The 15857-nt window shown below is 38.2% G+C and overlaps 1 protein-coding gene across 22 annotated transcripts in view; it reads left to right on the forward strand.

Moving 5' to 3' along the window:
• Positions 1-13944, forward strand: part of TNRC6B (trinucleotide repeat containing adaptor 6B) — a 97389-nt gene extending 83445 nt beyond the window's left edge. For all 22 annotated transcript variants that reach the window (XM_083701750.1, XM_083701769.1, XM_083701749.1 and 19 more), the window contains one exon: positions 1654-13944. In XM_083701750.1, coding sequence (XP_083557876.1) covers positions 1654-2041 — 388 coding nt within the window. In that variant the 3' untranslated portion in view covers positions 2042-13944. The remainder of the gene's footprint in view (positions 1-1653) is intronic.
• Positions 13945-15857: the final 1913 nt, after the last annotated feature.

Below are 15857 nucleotides of genomic sequence, written 5' to 3' on the forward strand. Positions count from 1 at the left end.
AGCCCAGGGGAGAAGCACGGACACCAGGTATGCTAGACTAGACAGTCCGTTCTCTGATCCAACAGGGCTCTTACGCAGTATCTAGAAGGTACAGGCATATTCTGTTATCTGGCTGAACTGTTCTCACCTCCAGGCAAAGTCCATTTTGTGGCCTTCCACTAGTTAGGCAAGCTGAAAAAGCAAACAAAAATATTTCAGGTAATGGTGTGCCTCTTTTTAAAAGCTAAATTAGTATTCTCTTTAAAAGCTTTTGAAATCTTTCTGTTAACTTAAAATATTTTAATAAGGATCGCAAAAGGATGTTCAATTAGTATTCTCATCACTGTATCCAATTACATTTCAGTTTGGTTAACTATTTGAGTGAGAATAGAGAAGAGATTAGATAAGTCAAAGCTTTGATTATGACCTGATTGAGGCATGGCAAAGCATAGTTTGTTGTTACTTACTTGAACTACAGCAAGCCTCAGATTTACATGCTCCCTCTGCTCTTCCTTCTCTCTACTTTGAATGGGAAGGGGCTAGGGAAATTTAAAGCTCTGTCACTTTTTGAAAAAACTGCAGCTTCCATTTTCATCTGAATACAGGAAATTGGTTTATTTAACCGTAGTTAATTAATTAATAAACTAGTATATCAAAGCACCATTTGATCCTGGTTTGATAAAATCAAATCTTGGTTTCCCATATGTAAATAAAAAGGGAAGCATTTGGAAGAGGCATGGTTGTAGTTTAGTTCAGTTGCCCCAGGTGGATGAGATCTGGCTATACACCTCTGAAGTTTCACGTTTGCACTTCATCTATTCTGGGCAGACATGTTTTTTACTAGCTTTTCCTTGTCTTCTGTGCTCTTTTGCCCTGTGCTCATGAGTTTCAGCTTAATTTGTTTCTTCTCCCCTCACTCTGGGGAAGAGGGCTGTCTGCTGGGGTAGGGGCCACCACTAGCAGCTGGATGGTAATAGCTCAACAGGATGCTTGCGCTGCCTCTCCCCTCAGGGAGTTTTGAACGATTAAGTGAGAAGCATGAAATTTATGTTTCTTGCCTGTAAGTGGCTTTCTTAACCAAAAATTGTGGATGGTATATCCATGCTTGTATTCATCCTGAAAGAAGAAATATTTTTGGTGCATGTTTCATGACAGCATTTACATTTGTAGTTTTTTTTGTACACGAAGAACATGCACATTTTGTTGTTGCCATAAGTTTGTGGGCTCTTGGGGAAAGCAGTGGACTTGCCCATTTGTGAGGTGACCATGACTCTGCTTGCAATGGGCTACAAACTGGGTCTTGCTTGCCTTGCAAAAGTACGCTAATATTTGGACAAATGTTAGGGCCCCAGTATGAATATTTGCGACTCTTACCACTATTCTCAGAAATCTCGTTTGTATATCAGCTTCCAAATTTGGAAAAACTTTTGCAAAAATATGCATACATGCTTAAACCATTTTTTTTTCTTTTAAAGTAAAAGAAAACAATATTAATTCTGGAAAACAAATGTAGTAAGGATGAGGGCACTATATAAATATTGTTCTGCCGCTCATACTAATTTTCTTTGTTGAACTATATATTCTTTGCAATGTTAAACTGTGGATTTGGCTCATGTTTCTGGGATATATTTTCCTATTAACTTTAGTTTCTGTTCATTCTACCCTATTTTTTAGGTGTGTTTTGGGAAACACTACCATCTTGGCTGAGTTTGCCACAGACGAGGAGGTTAGTCGCTTTCTGGCACAAGCTCAGCCTTCTACACCTGCAGCAACACCCAGCACACCTGCAGCAGGCTGGCAGTCTCTAGAGACAGGACAGAATCAGACAGATCCAGTGGGACCTGCTTTGAATCTTTTTGGTGGGTCAACAGGGCTTGGGCAGTGGAGCAGCGGTGGTGGCAGCAGCAGTGGGGGTGACCTTGCTGGTGCTTCATTATGGGCCTCCCCAAATTACTCTTCAAGCTTGTGGGGGGTTCAGAGTGTAGAAGATCCCCACAGGATGGGAAGCCCTGCTCCCTTACTACCTGGAGACCTTCTAGGCGGAGGGTCGGATTCAATCTGAACTTAAAACTTTCAACTCTGACCTCGTGACCTTTTTTGGAACAGCAGCAGCACTAACTTGACCTTTTCTTTTTTTTCAACTTGCAATAAATACATTTTAAAAGGAAAAAAGAAAATGGAGAGAGAGAAAAAGGTGGGTCATTGACAGGACTGTCTGAGCACATAGTTGCCTCCCTTATAACTTCAGTTTTTTCGTTTGGAATATGAATCCAAAAAGAGAACATATCACTCTTGAAATACTTGAATCATGAACGCCAACTTAGAAAGACAATGTGAAGCAAGTACACATACCATTCAAATCTAAACACAAAAATTTAAAAAAATTAGTTTCTAGTTTTTCACTTTTTCATGTTATACGGAAGTTGTTGCTACGAAACATATATACTGAAAAATAGCTTTTTAACTTTGTTTGCACTGGGTGTGTTTCCGTCCTTAGGTCTACTATGTCGGGAAGGGGCAGGGTTCAAAAGAATTGGGGCTGGGGTGGGAGGGGAAGACTTGACGGAGCCTCACTTTAAAAAACAAAAAAAAGGAAAAAAAACACTTTGTGATTGGCTGGTTGATATATACCAGTATGTTCTGGCACATGTAACTGCCCCGTGTGTGTGTTTCTGTGAGAGCGTGTATGTGAGCATGATTGTGTGCGTGTGTGCGCATTTTTGTCTTGGAAAGCTGCATTGCTGTTGGTCAGCAACCTACCTGGCTAGACTCTTAAACTGAATAATGATGGTGCCTATGACTGGTGCAAAATCAAATTGACCTGTGTTAAAATCTGTCGGTGGTATTTTTATTTTAGCAGGGTATTCAGCACAGTACAGATCTTGTTCTGACCCTGTCATAGAGCAAAACACTGCCATATCCTAAGGATTTGGTGAGAGGGGTGCCAGTGTGGGAGTTCAGGGTTTTGAGGGTGGGGAGGGGGGGTGATCTGTTTTGCCTAGAAGTGTATTTGTGTCTCTAATGAGACTTTTTGAGTGAACCCAAGCTTACTTTTTATGACAAGGCCTTTCACCTTTTGGGGGACACCAGGGGGTAATGGGCATCACATTTCTTTGTGACAAAGACCTATGTAATAGTTGAAGCTTCTGCAGTCCTTAAGAACCAAATCCTGTAGCTATTCCTCAAGTCTGCATACTAAGGTTCTTATCCTTTCATGGAAAATCCACCAAAATTCAGGCCTAACTGTATTTTCTTAAGTGGTCTGCTGTTTGTGACAAAACTAAAATGTCAGTAGTTTGCTGGCCTATCTTGTATTGTGAAAGCACATGCAGCAACTTTTGTTCTCCTTTCTCCATAGTGAGCGTTACCTGTGCCAGGCCTAGGTGTATTACAGCACCAGACCATCACTGACAGAAACGTTTACTTACGAATGTTCTTAAACCAGTGTGTACTTTGAGCATTTTTTCTCTGTGTATTTCCTGTGTATGTCTTGCTTAGGCTTTGCTTAGGCAGGCATATAACTAGCAAAGACTTCTTTTGTTTATAAAGTATTGCACCTTTATTATTTTTACTTTTCCCTGTACTGTTGCTTTTTATTGTCGGTATTTAAAGAAAGGTTGTATGTTGTTGATGTTGTTGTTGATGTTGTTGTTGTTTTATTTTTTTAAACAACAGTGTAGTAGTACTCTGGGCAGGATAGGGGAGACCTATACTTAATTCAGAAGATAGCCAGTGTGTGCACTGGGACAGAATTGCTTGTTGTGAAGAAAGCCGTAGCAAACATTGCCTTTACACAAAGCAATTTTGAAGATGGGCAGACAGGATAAGAACAGGGAGAAGGAGGCATTATTCTTTGAAGTGTTAGAACTTAGCTCTGAATTTTTGCTAGCTCTGCATTATACTGAATAACAAAAGTGCTGCAATATTCTGTACCAGCAAATACCTACATAACTCCGGTACTTGGAAGTAGCAGATCATAATGTACAGGATCACAACAGAAGATTCTTTCTCCTTCAGCAGTTTCATTTAAAAAAAAAAAAAAATCAGTGGTGTCTGCTATATAAGTATTGATAGCAAAATTAAAGCAAAAAAATTCCTCACATTTATGTAGAAAGGGAGGAGTTGTGAATTCTGTACATGAACTCGGTTTCACAGGAAGACTAAATAAGGGGATTACTGCATTTACATCTGCCTGTTATTTTGCTGTGAAGTTGAGTGGTAAACATAGACAGGTGTTGCGTATTTAACCTTCAGAATCTGCAGCATATGTGGATCTTTTAAGTGTTTCCTATTTCTCCCTTTGTCATTTTATCTTGTAAGTTGAAGCAAAATGTTCCCCCCCATTCCTGCCAGTTAAGTTTCCTTTGCAGCCCCTACACATGCCTGCTCCTAAAACAGCTGTATTTGTCTCTGGGGCCTCAGTGTTGAAAGCATGCAGGACAAACTATAATAAAAAAAAGCTCTGAGCTGGGAGGACATCAGAATACTGCACCTCATGGCCTAGAAAACAGCTATGTGCTCCAATATGTGACTTGACACACAAGCAGGTTCACTACTGTGTTATCACTCTCTCCCAACCTGCCCTATGGTCCCTTTGCCTGCACTTTGGATTTGTTGAGTTCATTACGATACTACGGTGAAAGCCGGGTGCTAGAGCCCCTCTTGTTTACAAGACATAATGAGGGATATGACATATTTAAAAAATGAAAAGCTAAAATGTTCTTCCATCACAAGCTTAAAGGGAAAAAATTAAAAACTTTTTAAAAAAAGACCAAAAAGTGCGTGTGCATATATAAATATATATATATATATATATATATAAGATGAAGACTAACTCTGGGAGCATTTAACAGTGTTTTTGTGTTTTAACATTTATTTTCCTGCTTTAAATTTGCAAGCATTCTCAGGAATTCTAGGGTAGGAAGCCAGTTTTCGAAGATGGTTTATTTAACCTTTACCTTATCCTAGATAGATGGTTGTTTCTTTCGTAAACTTTTACAAGTTCCTGAATCTTCAAAAAGTTTAAAAGTTTTTTTCTTTACAAAAAGCAAAAAATTTGAAAAACAAAATCTAACTAATACAAACTCCAATTGTCAGAACTGGGGATCAAAAAAAATTTAAAGTACAAATTGATTACAAAAGAATTCTCAGTAGCAGCAACACAAATTCATTGTATTCTTAAAAGTCCAAGTTGTGAAAAGATTTATACTTTTAGAGCTTAGTCTCAAGTGGAAGCGCGTGTGCAGATGAGTGGGGGAGAGGATTGCATATGAATGAAAGTATAATCATCTAGTTGTTTCACAGTAAGCATAAAATCTTCCTCCAAGCACCTTTTTAAAATAGTTAAAAAAGAGTAAAAAAAATGCATTTTGATTTGACTAAATCAGTCAACCACAGTTAAGAAGAATTGCTGGGAGTACAGGATGGTGCTTCTTGAAACCACTTTTAGATTGACAGTGCTTCAGAGAAGCAAAATCTTTATTGTGACCCAGTAATGGAGCTGTTTTAACTTTTACTAATTTTAAAACAGAAAATAGGGAAAGAAGAATGTGGGAGAAATCAGTGAAGTGTACCTGGGAAAAATGGCTTGGTGTATTTTAATCATTTTGAAGATTTTTTTTTTGTTTGCTTTTTCCATTTATCAACCAGAGATGTGTAAATGAGAAATTTTGGGAAGTGGGTTGGAGGTAAGATATATTAACTGCTGCTGCCAGCTACTGGGACTCCCATTCTTAAGAACCAGTTTACTGCAGCTTTTTCCTGGGATGGATAGCTCAGAGCTTCCAGCACAAAGAGAGAAGGACTTAATGTGCTTGAAGCATTTTTGTTAGAATGAAAATAACAAGCCGCTTTAGTGCCTTTGTAATACATCCTTGCATCCTACAAAAGACATATGCAGTCTAGTCACTCCAAGGAAACAAAATGAACCCATTTTTCTAAAACAAAAAGCATTTCTCTTGAGCATGCTGAATAGAAGCCTCAAAGGCCTGCCGTGCAAAGAGTTACATATAAAATAACATACATGTAAACATTTTTCTTTGAAATCTAAGGGCAATTTTCATGCATTACTACTTTCTTGTTTTCAAATAGAAGTGTGAAGTAATGCCTGGTTTTCTGTGACATCAGTTGTGTGTTCTTTAGTTGTGTGTTGCGTTGTTTCCCAAATTGCATCTTGGGAAAAAAATGCATCAACTGATTCCTAGTGTGATAGGCCAGTGAGAGGAGCTCCCGTTTGTTTTTTTAAAGGAAGTTATTTATCTGAATGCTTTATCAGAGGCTTTGACTTATTTCCCCCTATAATTTTTTTTAAGTGGAAAATTACAAAAGCCTGTTACTTGGCTGACAACTGCTGAAGAAGGTAGAAAGTTAAATGTATAACTGTCATATTTAAAGCATCCTTTACCTCTCAACATTTCAACCTATGCATATTGAAGTTTGTCATATTTTTGAAGAAGTGAACTAAAATATCAATCTTGGCAACCTTCCATCCCTGATGAATACCTGGAATGTTTAATCAGCCCTTTGGACCATAGCAATACAGGTTTCCAAACACCTTTTTCTGTTTTGAATCTGCTATGTTCTCTGGCCAGTGAGGATGATACTTTTGGGAACTAAGCACTAAACTATACTTGAGAAAATGTTTTCTGCAGCTGTTTTGTGGGTGGTGTTACTATATTTTCATGTATGTTCTACACACACACACACAAAAAGGCAAGAGGTCTCATGGGGTGTTGGAGACCTCTTCAGATTGCCAGAGAACCCTGCACAGCTTGAAGCCACGTGTCAAATTTTTCGTTTTATAAAGTTGCTCCTTCCATGAAAAGGAGAAACAGTCCATATCAATGTTTTGTCCTCCTTTTTAGTTGTATATTTTAAATGCACATGCCCAACTTAAAAAATAGCCCTATTTTGGTTCTATTCACTCTTTTAATATATGACCTATATGAACCTACTGCCAGAACCAGCATCTAATTGGATGGGTCTTGCGATAACACCTTTCCTATAAAAGTACTATTCCCAGAAAGCTGCTTATTATGACATGCCGAACCATTCTGAGAAGGTTGCAGTCTTTTCCAGTGCACCCGTATAAAGGGGATAGAGTGAGCTTTTCCTTCACTCTTGGGTTCCCTTTGTAAAGGAATATGTTAAAAGCATGTTTTCCCTCTGCCACTTAGCCAAAGCAAAACTCTTCACCTTATCTTACTGAATATATTACTGAATATAAATAAACAGACATTTCCTGTTTGATTTTCAATGCAGGCATTTGAATTGGCAAGTGTAACAAGTATTAACACCTCTTTCTATTCTGTCCTCCACTGCCATGGCAAATGTTACCCGATCTTCACTGTCATCCAAATAGTAGTGTTCAAATCACTCACCTTTATTTTTTTATAGTATTGGCTAACTGAGATACTCTGTTCTCCCCGAGAAGGTTCTGTTTAGTTTAGCTGTATTGTTCCTTCATTATAAATATGCAACAGCAAAAACACTCTGCATATAATACAAATGCTACCCAAAATGCAGTTAAAATGATGCATTCTGAAATGAATACATGCTTTCCGAGGCATGCATTGATTGGAGCGATACTGACTGAAGGAAGATGGATAAAATCTATATTACTGGTTTCCTTAATTTTCCACAAAGCTACAGCTGTTCATTTGAATGCTGATTAGTCTCCGTGTTATGATATGCTAATGATATTGGGAGCATTATGTAGATGGATGATTTGGTAGTAACAGTTACACCTGTTGAATACAAGGCTTAATCAGCAAAGATGTAATGTTGTTTATTCTTTATTCCAATAATATTTTGCAGATTTTCCTACTGTTGCAATCCCTCTCAAAGGTTTAAAACTTTGCTGATTTTTAAAAAGTATATATTGACTCTGATCCATACAATTTGGTCATACAGTTGTTGATCTGTTATGAATTAGTAAATTTCTAAGAAAATTCTGTAGTGCTCTTAAGGATGGGTGAAAGGAGTAAAACAAACAAATTTTGTGCTGAAGATAGCTTTTATCCTCCTTCAGAACATTGCTAAAATGTATACAAACAGTCGCCAAATTAAAAGGATTATTCCCCTCTTATGCTACAATAGGGAACAAAATTCTAACCTGATCTTCTGGCTGTCAGGCCTCATCAGATGCTAGCAGTTGTCAGACCAACCTAAGTGCCCTTAACTGTTCTCCATGGCCATGTCAGATACAGATAAGCAGTTTCACATGGCTAAGAGGATATTTAACAGGCACCATAGACGTTACCAAATGTGTGATATGGAACAGTGTCAACATACCTGCTTCTTAAGTTTGTGCAGTATGGCATATTTTTACAAATTTCTCAGAGACATGGGCCATAGAAGGATCAAAAGAATCAACCTCAACTAAGAGCCAGTTTCTTCATGTACTTGGCAGTGGTGATAGCTAGAGTTATATACCCTTGTCTTTTTTTTAATGCATTTTTTTTAGCCATAGAGTTTTAATGTGTTTTTACTTGAGCCTGACAACCATCCATTTTAACACAAATCCAGGTTATTGAAGTTAAAGCATTGTGCCAGGCAGCCTGTGGGTATATTTTGACATATGATTAGCTGTCCATGGAGCAAAATAAAATAAGAATATGGAGAAATGTTCCATGGGTAAACAACACAGTTGGACAGTGTCGAGCAAAAAGTGGTGTGTTTTTTTTTAAGCGCTTAGTGCCTCATCTTAGGTAATAGTATGCCAGTTAATGCATTCAAAGAACTAAAGTTCCTCATTTCTTACCATGTTTTAATCAGAGAAAATAAATGCATATTGTCTTTCTGTATTAGAAAATGCAGCGGTTAATTGAGTCCTCCTTATAAAGATTGCTTTGCTTGCTGGATAATAATTTTTGTGGCATGGTTGTGAATATCAAGTGCTTTTCTTCTCCTTCCTTATCCCAGCCAGACTGGCTCACCCTCCTTTTATATTAAGTGCTGAGTGCTTTGAAGTTTGGGTGGGAAGGGGCAGGGAATAAAGGAAATAAAGGGAGCCAAGTTAGAGCAGCCTTACTTTAGGGAGTAGCCTTACAACAGAGCTTTATAGTGAGGGTGTGCTGTATTCCAAATTGTGTAAGCCAAAAATGAAAAAAAAAAATCATTTATGCAAAAAGAGGCGTTAACTTCTTAACATAATATGTACCTTCTGAAGGTAGAATAGGGTCTCATGAAGTGATACATTGTGATGCTTCTTGCTGGGTCAGTAGGTATGGGATTTGGGATATAAGCGCTTAACATTCCCTTGTGGGTTTTTTTAGGGTTGTGTTTTGTTTTTAGTTTTGAACAAGCAGTAAGTTAAATGTGGTATCTCTGAATGTGCCTTTGTGAGTATGTGACTGTCAGTCCGAGAAGACTACTTGGGCTTGACAGGGGGAGATGATAGTCAGTTTATTCTCTCTAAAGGTCAAATGCAAAGATTCCAGCCTGCTGGTACCTTTTGACAAACAGTGTCTTTTGGGGCTGGTCTCTAAGCTGCGCAGTATGCAGTTGTGTGTGGCAGATGCATCCAGGTGTGGATGGGTTGTAATTCACATGTTGACATTTTTAGGCTAGTGCTCCGTTGCTGGTTGAATTCGTATATGTATTATGTACCTATTACATTTGTGTATGTGGCTTGCTTTAACTTTTTTTTTTTTAAGCACTGGAAAATGAAACGCAGTGATGTTTGAGACACATTTATGCATGTAGAGAAGAAGGTATTTTGTAGCTTCTGCCATTCTTGGGTGTAGGCACACTTTTGCCCTCTATCAGTGTCCTGATAATAGAAGAAAAAAAATCTACCCTATAACTTCTAGCACACTTATTGTTGCCATTTAAATGAACAGGGTATTACACAAGAAAATAAGATGTTTTTGAAATGGTGAGGAAGAAGTGTTGTTTTTTAATCAAAAAGTAATTCTTTGTTTCTTTGAAGCTGTTTGTAGCTAAACATGGGAATCTGCAGTGTCTACTTTCATTTGTTTTTTTCATATATATTCCACCTCTTCTTCTCCCCACCTCAAATGCAAGGTGTACAAAATCAAGAGCTGCTGTAGCACCTCTCAGCAACCTTCCCAAATGAAAGCTCTAGCAGGCTCTCTTCATCTCCATTCAGGAAGACAAAGGGAGGAGAGATGCTGCAGCTTTCTTGCTTCGCTCTCATTCCTCTCTAATGGCCTTGAAATGTATTATTATGCAAATGTGAATTTTGATACTGAACTTTAAGAAGAGGTTGTTTCTTTTTCAAACAAAAAAAAAAGGTCCCATATGTGGTCAGCATTGCTTCTTTTTCTTGTAAGTGAATTGTAAACTATGCATTCAGCAAGAGATGGTTTGGGGGAGGAAAAGAGAGTCCTGCGAAACTGTTGAAAATGTTTCTGTGTCCATTGAATTCCAACACTGATGTAGGAGGAAAGAGGTTCATGTCATGGGAGGACTTAATGGAACCCATCTCTTCAGAGAAGTTGACTTATTTGATTGCCAGGCAGATTTGTTTTTGGAGGAAATTAAAATCAACTTCAGAAATGAAGGAATGTCTGCCTGTTTCACAGGACTGTGCTTTCTTGCCATGCAGTGTTAGACCAGGATCAGCAGCATGACACAAAACAGCCCAAGGAGAGAATTTATCTACATAGCACCTCCTCCATTTGTTCAACCTCAGGAAATGGCACCTCATGCACTGTCTTTAAGGATTTACTCTACAACTTGTTCTCCTTTACAACTGCCCTTGTTCCTCAGGAGAATTACAATGTGGCTTTTCCTTGCATGCATTTCCAAAACTCTGTCCTAAAAGTTTCTACCTATTCCCATCGCAGATGAAACATAAAATAGCAATGCCAGCTTGGAACTGCTGTAGAATATATACTGCACTGGCATTAGTCAATTCCTTGTCTTCTAATGTTCATCAGAACTTTTCAAGGAAGACGGCATGCTAGTCACCATCTGTGACTTCTTTGAGCTAATACTACCACTAATAAAATGGAGGCGAGTGATAGAGACTAGAAGAGGAAATTTATATGGATGCTTTTGCTGGCAAGAAGCTGCTTTGAAAGGAGAAAGATTTCACTTCCTTACTTTCCGAATGTAGAGGCTGCTTCCCATGTTAATGGAGGTGTGTTTCCTTTACAAGTCTCCCTTGGGTGTTGTGAACTGTGGTATCTGCCTCATTTCACCTTGGCATCATCATAGCCAAGAAATTCTCCTACCTAAAATTCAGTGTTTTTTTTTTCTCACACAGCAATTTTTTGTTGGTGTTCACAGTACTGTAATGAATAATAAATAGCCTTGACCGCTCATTCTCACATGCATACTTGCCTTGCAGATCTGATCTTATCAGGATTCTTATCTGGTAGATTGCCTTTTTTGTTGTTGTTTGTTGAAGGGGAAAAGTTTCCAGCTCTTTGTCTCAAAATACCTCGTGGCACATATTTACCTTTAGTGTAACTGGCCTTGTATATTCTCTTTCATACTTAGTGAGATTATACTGTTCCTACATTTGTCCTAGTGGTTTGAAGACTGGATCATGAGGCTGAAACTCCTGAGTTCTAATCCTGGCCTTTACTCTTCCCTCTTTTTGCCTTAGGCAAGAGTCATTTAACCTTTGCCTCAGTTTCCCCATCTGTAAAATGGGGATAATAATACTTACCTACCTCACAGGGGTTTTGTGAGGATTGACTACAGGTTTTTGTGAAGTGCTTCAAAGAAAAAGTACTTTTTATAAGTATTATTATATGGAGGTGTAACTAGCAGGCTACCTCCTTTCCCAGTCTTAGACGTACATCTCAGGGATGTGCAAAGAGGAAATAGGAGAGGAAACAGTGTATTTTATTTTTTACTTGTTAAGCCATCAAATACTTTAAACTACTTTTAACAAGAAGGAAGGAGCTAAAGAGCTGAACTATTCACAAATCTCCCTCGAGTTCCACATATAGCATACAGAAAAGCCAGTCTTTTAACAGACACATTTTAAAAATAAAGTACACTTCCTCTTGAATTGGAATATGTAAAGTTTGCCATCTTTTGTATGCCCCCCTTTTAATTAGACATGGACTTTTTTGTTAGATTAACAATGGCAGCACATCTGCTGCATTTGGGAAAGGAGACATTGCTGTGTAGTTTATGAGTTCTGTAAAATGACAATGTTTGTCAAGTAGTTGGCTTAAAGATGGGGACACTATCCAAACTTGCTTTCCTGTTTGTGTGTTAAACATATGCTGCCTCATTCCCAATATACACAAGCCATTGTATGCCAATAAAACATGGAAACACAGTAATGTCCATTAATATGAGCTGCTTGTGAATATGCCTTACAGCCTTCTCAAAATCTTTGGGAGGAGGGGTGGAATAAGAGGTTTGGGGTAAATTCCATAGTTAGGGAGTCTTTGCTGCTTCCTCCCTTTTCTGATCTATTATGGACACCATTCTCTCTTCAATCTTAGACGTGCATCTCAGGGATGTGCATATTGAGCCCAGCATTCGGATCTTGGAAAACCTAAGATTTGGTTCCATTTGAAATCTCCATATTGGACACTCCCTTAATCTTTTTCATCCTTTACTCCCCAAGGAGCAGCTCTGTCCACAACTGTTAGGTGATTAAAAGTTCTACGGTGATCAAATTCAACATGATGCAGGTGTATTTGTATCTGTATCTCTCTGTCTGTTTTTGTGTGTGTGTGTAGATACATGCATACATATACGAATGCTCACTCAAGATTCCACCTTCCACTAGTTGGGGCAAGAAAACTGAAGTGCAGATCACCTAACAAAAACAAACAGCAGCTTTGCTCTGCTAATACGTATGCACTGCTTTCTTTAAAACAAACTTTTTTTTTTTTTTTTTTGAGGGAGGGATGAAAAATGCAGTGGAGTTTAGAACTACTTTAGCATCCACTGGTTAGACAGAGACTTGAAATGCTGCTTTAATTTCAGAGCTCCTCTGGGGCTATGTTTACAAAGAACTGATCAGGAAAATGACCAATTGTGGATATCCAACTTAGTGAATTATGCTTAATTTCTGGTGAGCAAGCCATGTAGTGGAAAATGTCTTAATGGAAAATGAAAGAAGTTTAACTCCACCTAGCCTTATTTGTGAAGTAAACAATATTTTATGTCCAAAACATCTTGATTAGAAAAGGCAGCTTTTCTACTTTGCACATAAATAGGTAATACGAAGGTACAGCTGAAATGCTATTGCCTGAAACACTGTCCCTTACCCCAAGCAGGCATAATAGTGGATACATGTATTGAGGCTCTTTGCAAAGATACCTATTAGTATTTTTTCCTTATACTTGAAATAACGTACCCATCTCTATTTGTCAGTTGGGCATCCAAGAAGGGTTGGAATAGTGGAAAATAGGAAAAGGCACAATATGTTTTCATGCTAGAGTTTGCTTAGTTCTCTCCCCTCCCCCATAGTGCTTTTATTTCAGCTTACTTTCTATCCTAGGAATTCACATGGACACAGAAACACAGCACTTTATGTGCTCTTGCATGGCATGCTGCCCTCCCCTTCTCCCTCTCTTCTCTATTTTTATTTTAGTATAGTGGTACTTAAAATCACTGTTTCACTTAAAAAGACAATAAAATGTTTAAACTCTACTAATGTACAAATAAGCTGAAATGTTGCATTTATGTGTATTTTGCCATAGCAGGTACTGTATTTCTCATGCTGGATTTCAAACCAACAAAAGGGTGATGTTTTATTGGAGTGTGACAAGTTGAGAGTAATAAGGAATTAAGTCGTCGTCATTTCATTGAAATTGAGAGATGGTGTAATACATATTACGTTTTCTGAAGTTTTTTTTTTTTTTTTTTTTTGCTTTTAAGCAGCTTTTGTTTTTATTTTGTTTTTGTTTTTTAAGATATGATTGTATTATGTGCAACTCAGTTGCTTACATTATAACTACAAAATATTTTTGGGTTCCTGGAAAAAGAAAGACTAATAAATGTGTTTGGCTGCTAAGCATTTAATCCTGTGGCTCCTTGTCAATTTATTTTTGTTTGTTGATTTGGTCTATAAAATGCAGTTGTTAACTATAATTTATTGGCTGTGCATTTTCCCTTCAGGAATTCATACTCACTATTTACACAGTCTTGCAGCAATAAATTGATAGTTGATTATTTTTATCTTTAGTATTTCCTCAATCATGTAAATAATTGTGCGCACATTTTTCTAGGTTTGGAGGCAGCTATTTTTATTGAGAAATGGCATCTTGGCTTATCACAATAGCACATTGTTATTCTGGTATCAGAGAAATTCAAGGGTTCTAGAATCTGATTGAGCTTTACTGGATACCAAGGAAACCAGACAGATGGACAGTTTTCAAACCTACTTGTCAACTCTCAGATATCTCAGATATCTGTACAGGCTGGGCAAACTACAAGCATTATTTAGCAGGAAGATGTGAATCCCCTTGATATCTTTGTTTGTTCTATATTGGAGAGGAGAGCTCAAATCCACACTGGAATCGAAATGAACTGGGAATTCAGCAGCGCCCAAAATAACTTACATTAGCTATGTGAGAGCTCCCAAGGTGGCTAGGTAAGCTGCTTCTCCCACTGTCCATGCCACCCACGCTGAATATATTTTTCTTGATGGTACATTATAGTATATTCAGGGTACCATATGGGTTATCATCTCCCTGCTTCTTCAACACAATACACATTGAACATGACAATAGTTGCTTCTTCTAACAAAATTATAAAAGGGTTGCATTTCGAAACACTGCTCAAAGCAAGCTATTATTCACCACTGAGGGAAAGCATGCAAAGCTAGTGTGATGCAGCTGCTAGAGTCTAATATAAACCTGCACTCTGATGTGACACTCATTAGGTACTCCTGAGCAAGTCGGATCTGTGACAGCAAAAATCGTTGCTTTAATCTCCTTGGAGAAACAAAAGGTTACAAATCTTATATGACCTTGTTATGTCAACAACAGATTCATTATAAGTGATGTCAGTTGTCAAGGAATGGCCACATCATGAACAGCACACTTTCATAGCCCTGGAAACAAAATTACCTAAGATTCAAAATTATAGATACTGTACTGAACTTGCCGAATCCTTGAAAATAACTGGCTTATAAAATCACGGGAATCAAAAGTGCAACAGATTTGCAAAGAGACTGTTACACGATAATTCTTTTCCTGCGTCAAACAAAGGTCTGACTTGTCTGGATTTGGTTTCCAGCAGTGACCAACCAGCTGCTTCTGGAAGCTTCCAAGCAAAGCAGGTGATGGGTCATAGTTTGTATCTTGTACTCAGAAGTGTAGTGTGTCCACTTACAGACACTTTCTGTATAGCTGTATAGCGGATAACTCGGTTGTGGCGCTCATCTCGCGTTACTGGCCAAGAGACTCAATGTTTGTCCGCAGACAGTTTTTCTGGGTCATGTCGCCAGCATGACTAAGCCGCTTCTGGCGAAACCAGAGCAGCGCATGGAAATGGCGTTTACCTTCCCACTGGAACGGTACCTATTTATCTAATTGCACTTTGACGTGCTTTTGAACTGCTAGGTTGACAGGAGCTGGGACTGAGCTTACCCCGTGGGGATTCAAACCATCGACCTTCCGATCAGCAAGCCCTAGGCTCAGTGGTTTAGACCACAATGCCACCTGCGTCCCATCTAAGCTAGTAGTCCATAACTTATGGCAGTGAATTCCACAAGTTTATTTTGCTATGTGAAGTACTTCCTTTGGCCTTCTGTGAATTTAATGCAAATCTTCCTGTAGAGGAATGTTCAAGTTCTACTGTAACGACATTTATGTTATCAGTCCATCCACATTACATATGTTAATAAACATATGCAAAGGCAGCTCATACAGATACTTAAAATCTAATCTCTCGGGCCTTTGCTTATTCTCTTATCTCTTATTCTCTTATCT

The sequence above is a fragment of the Podarcis gaigeae genome (genome assembly GCF_964106915.1).
Source record: "Podarcis gaigeae genome assembly, chromosome: 10".
Taxonomy (NCBI): domain Eukaryota; kingdom Metazoa; phylum Chordata; class Lepidosauria; order Squamata; family Lacertidae; genus Podarcis; species Podarcis gaigeae.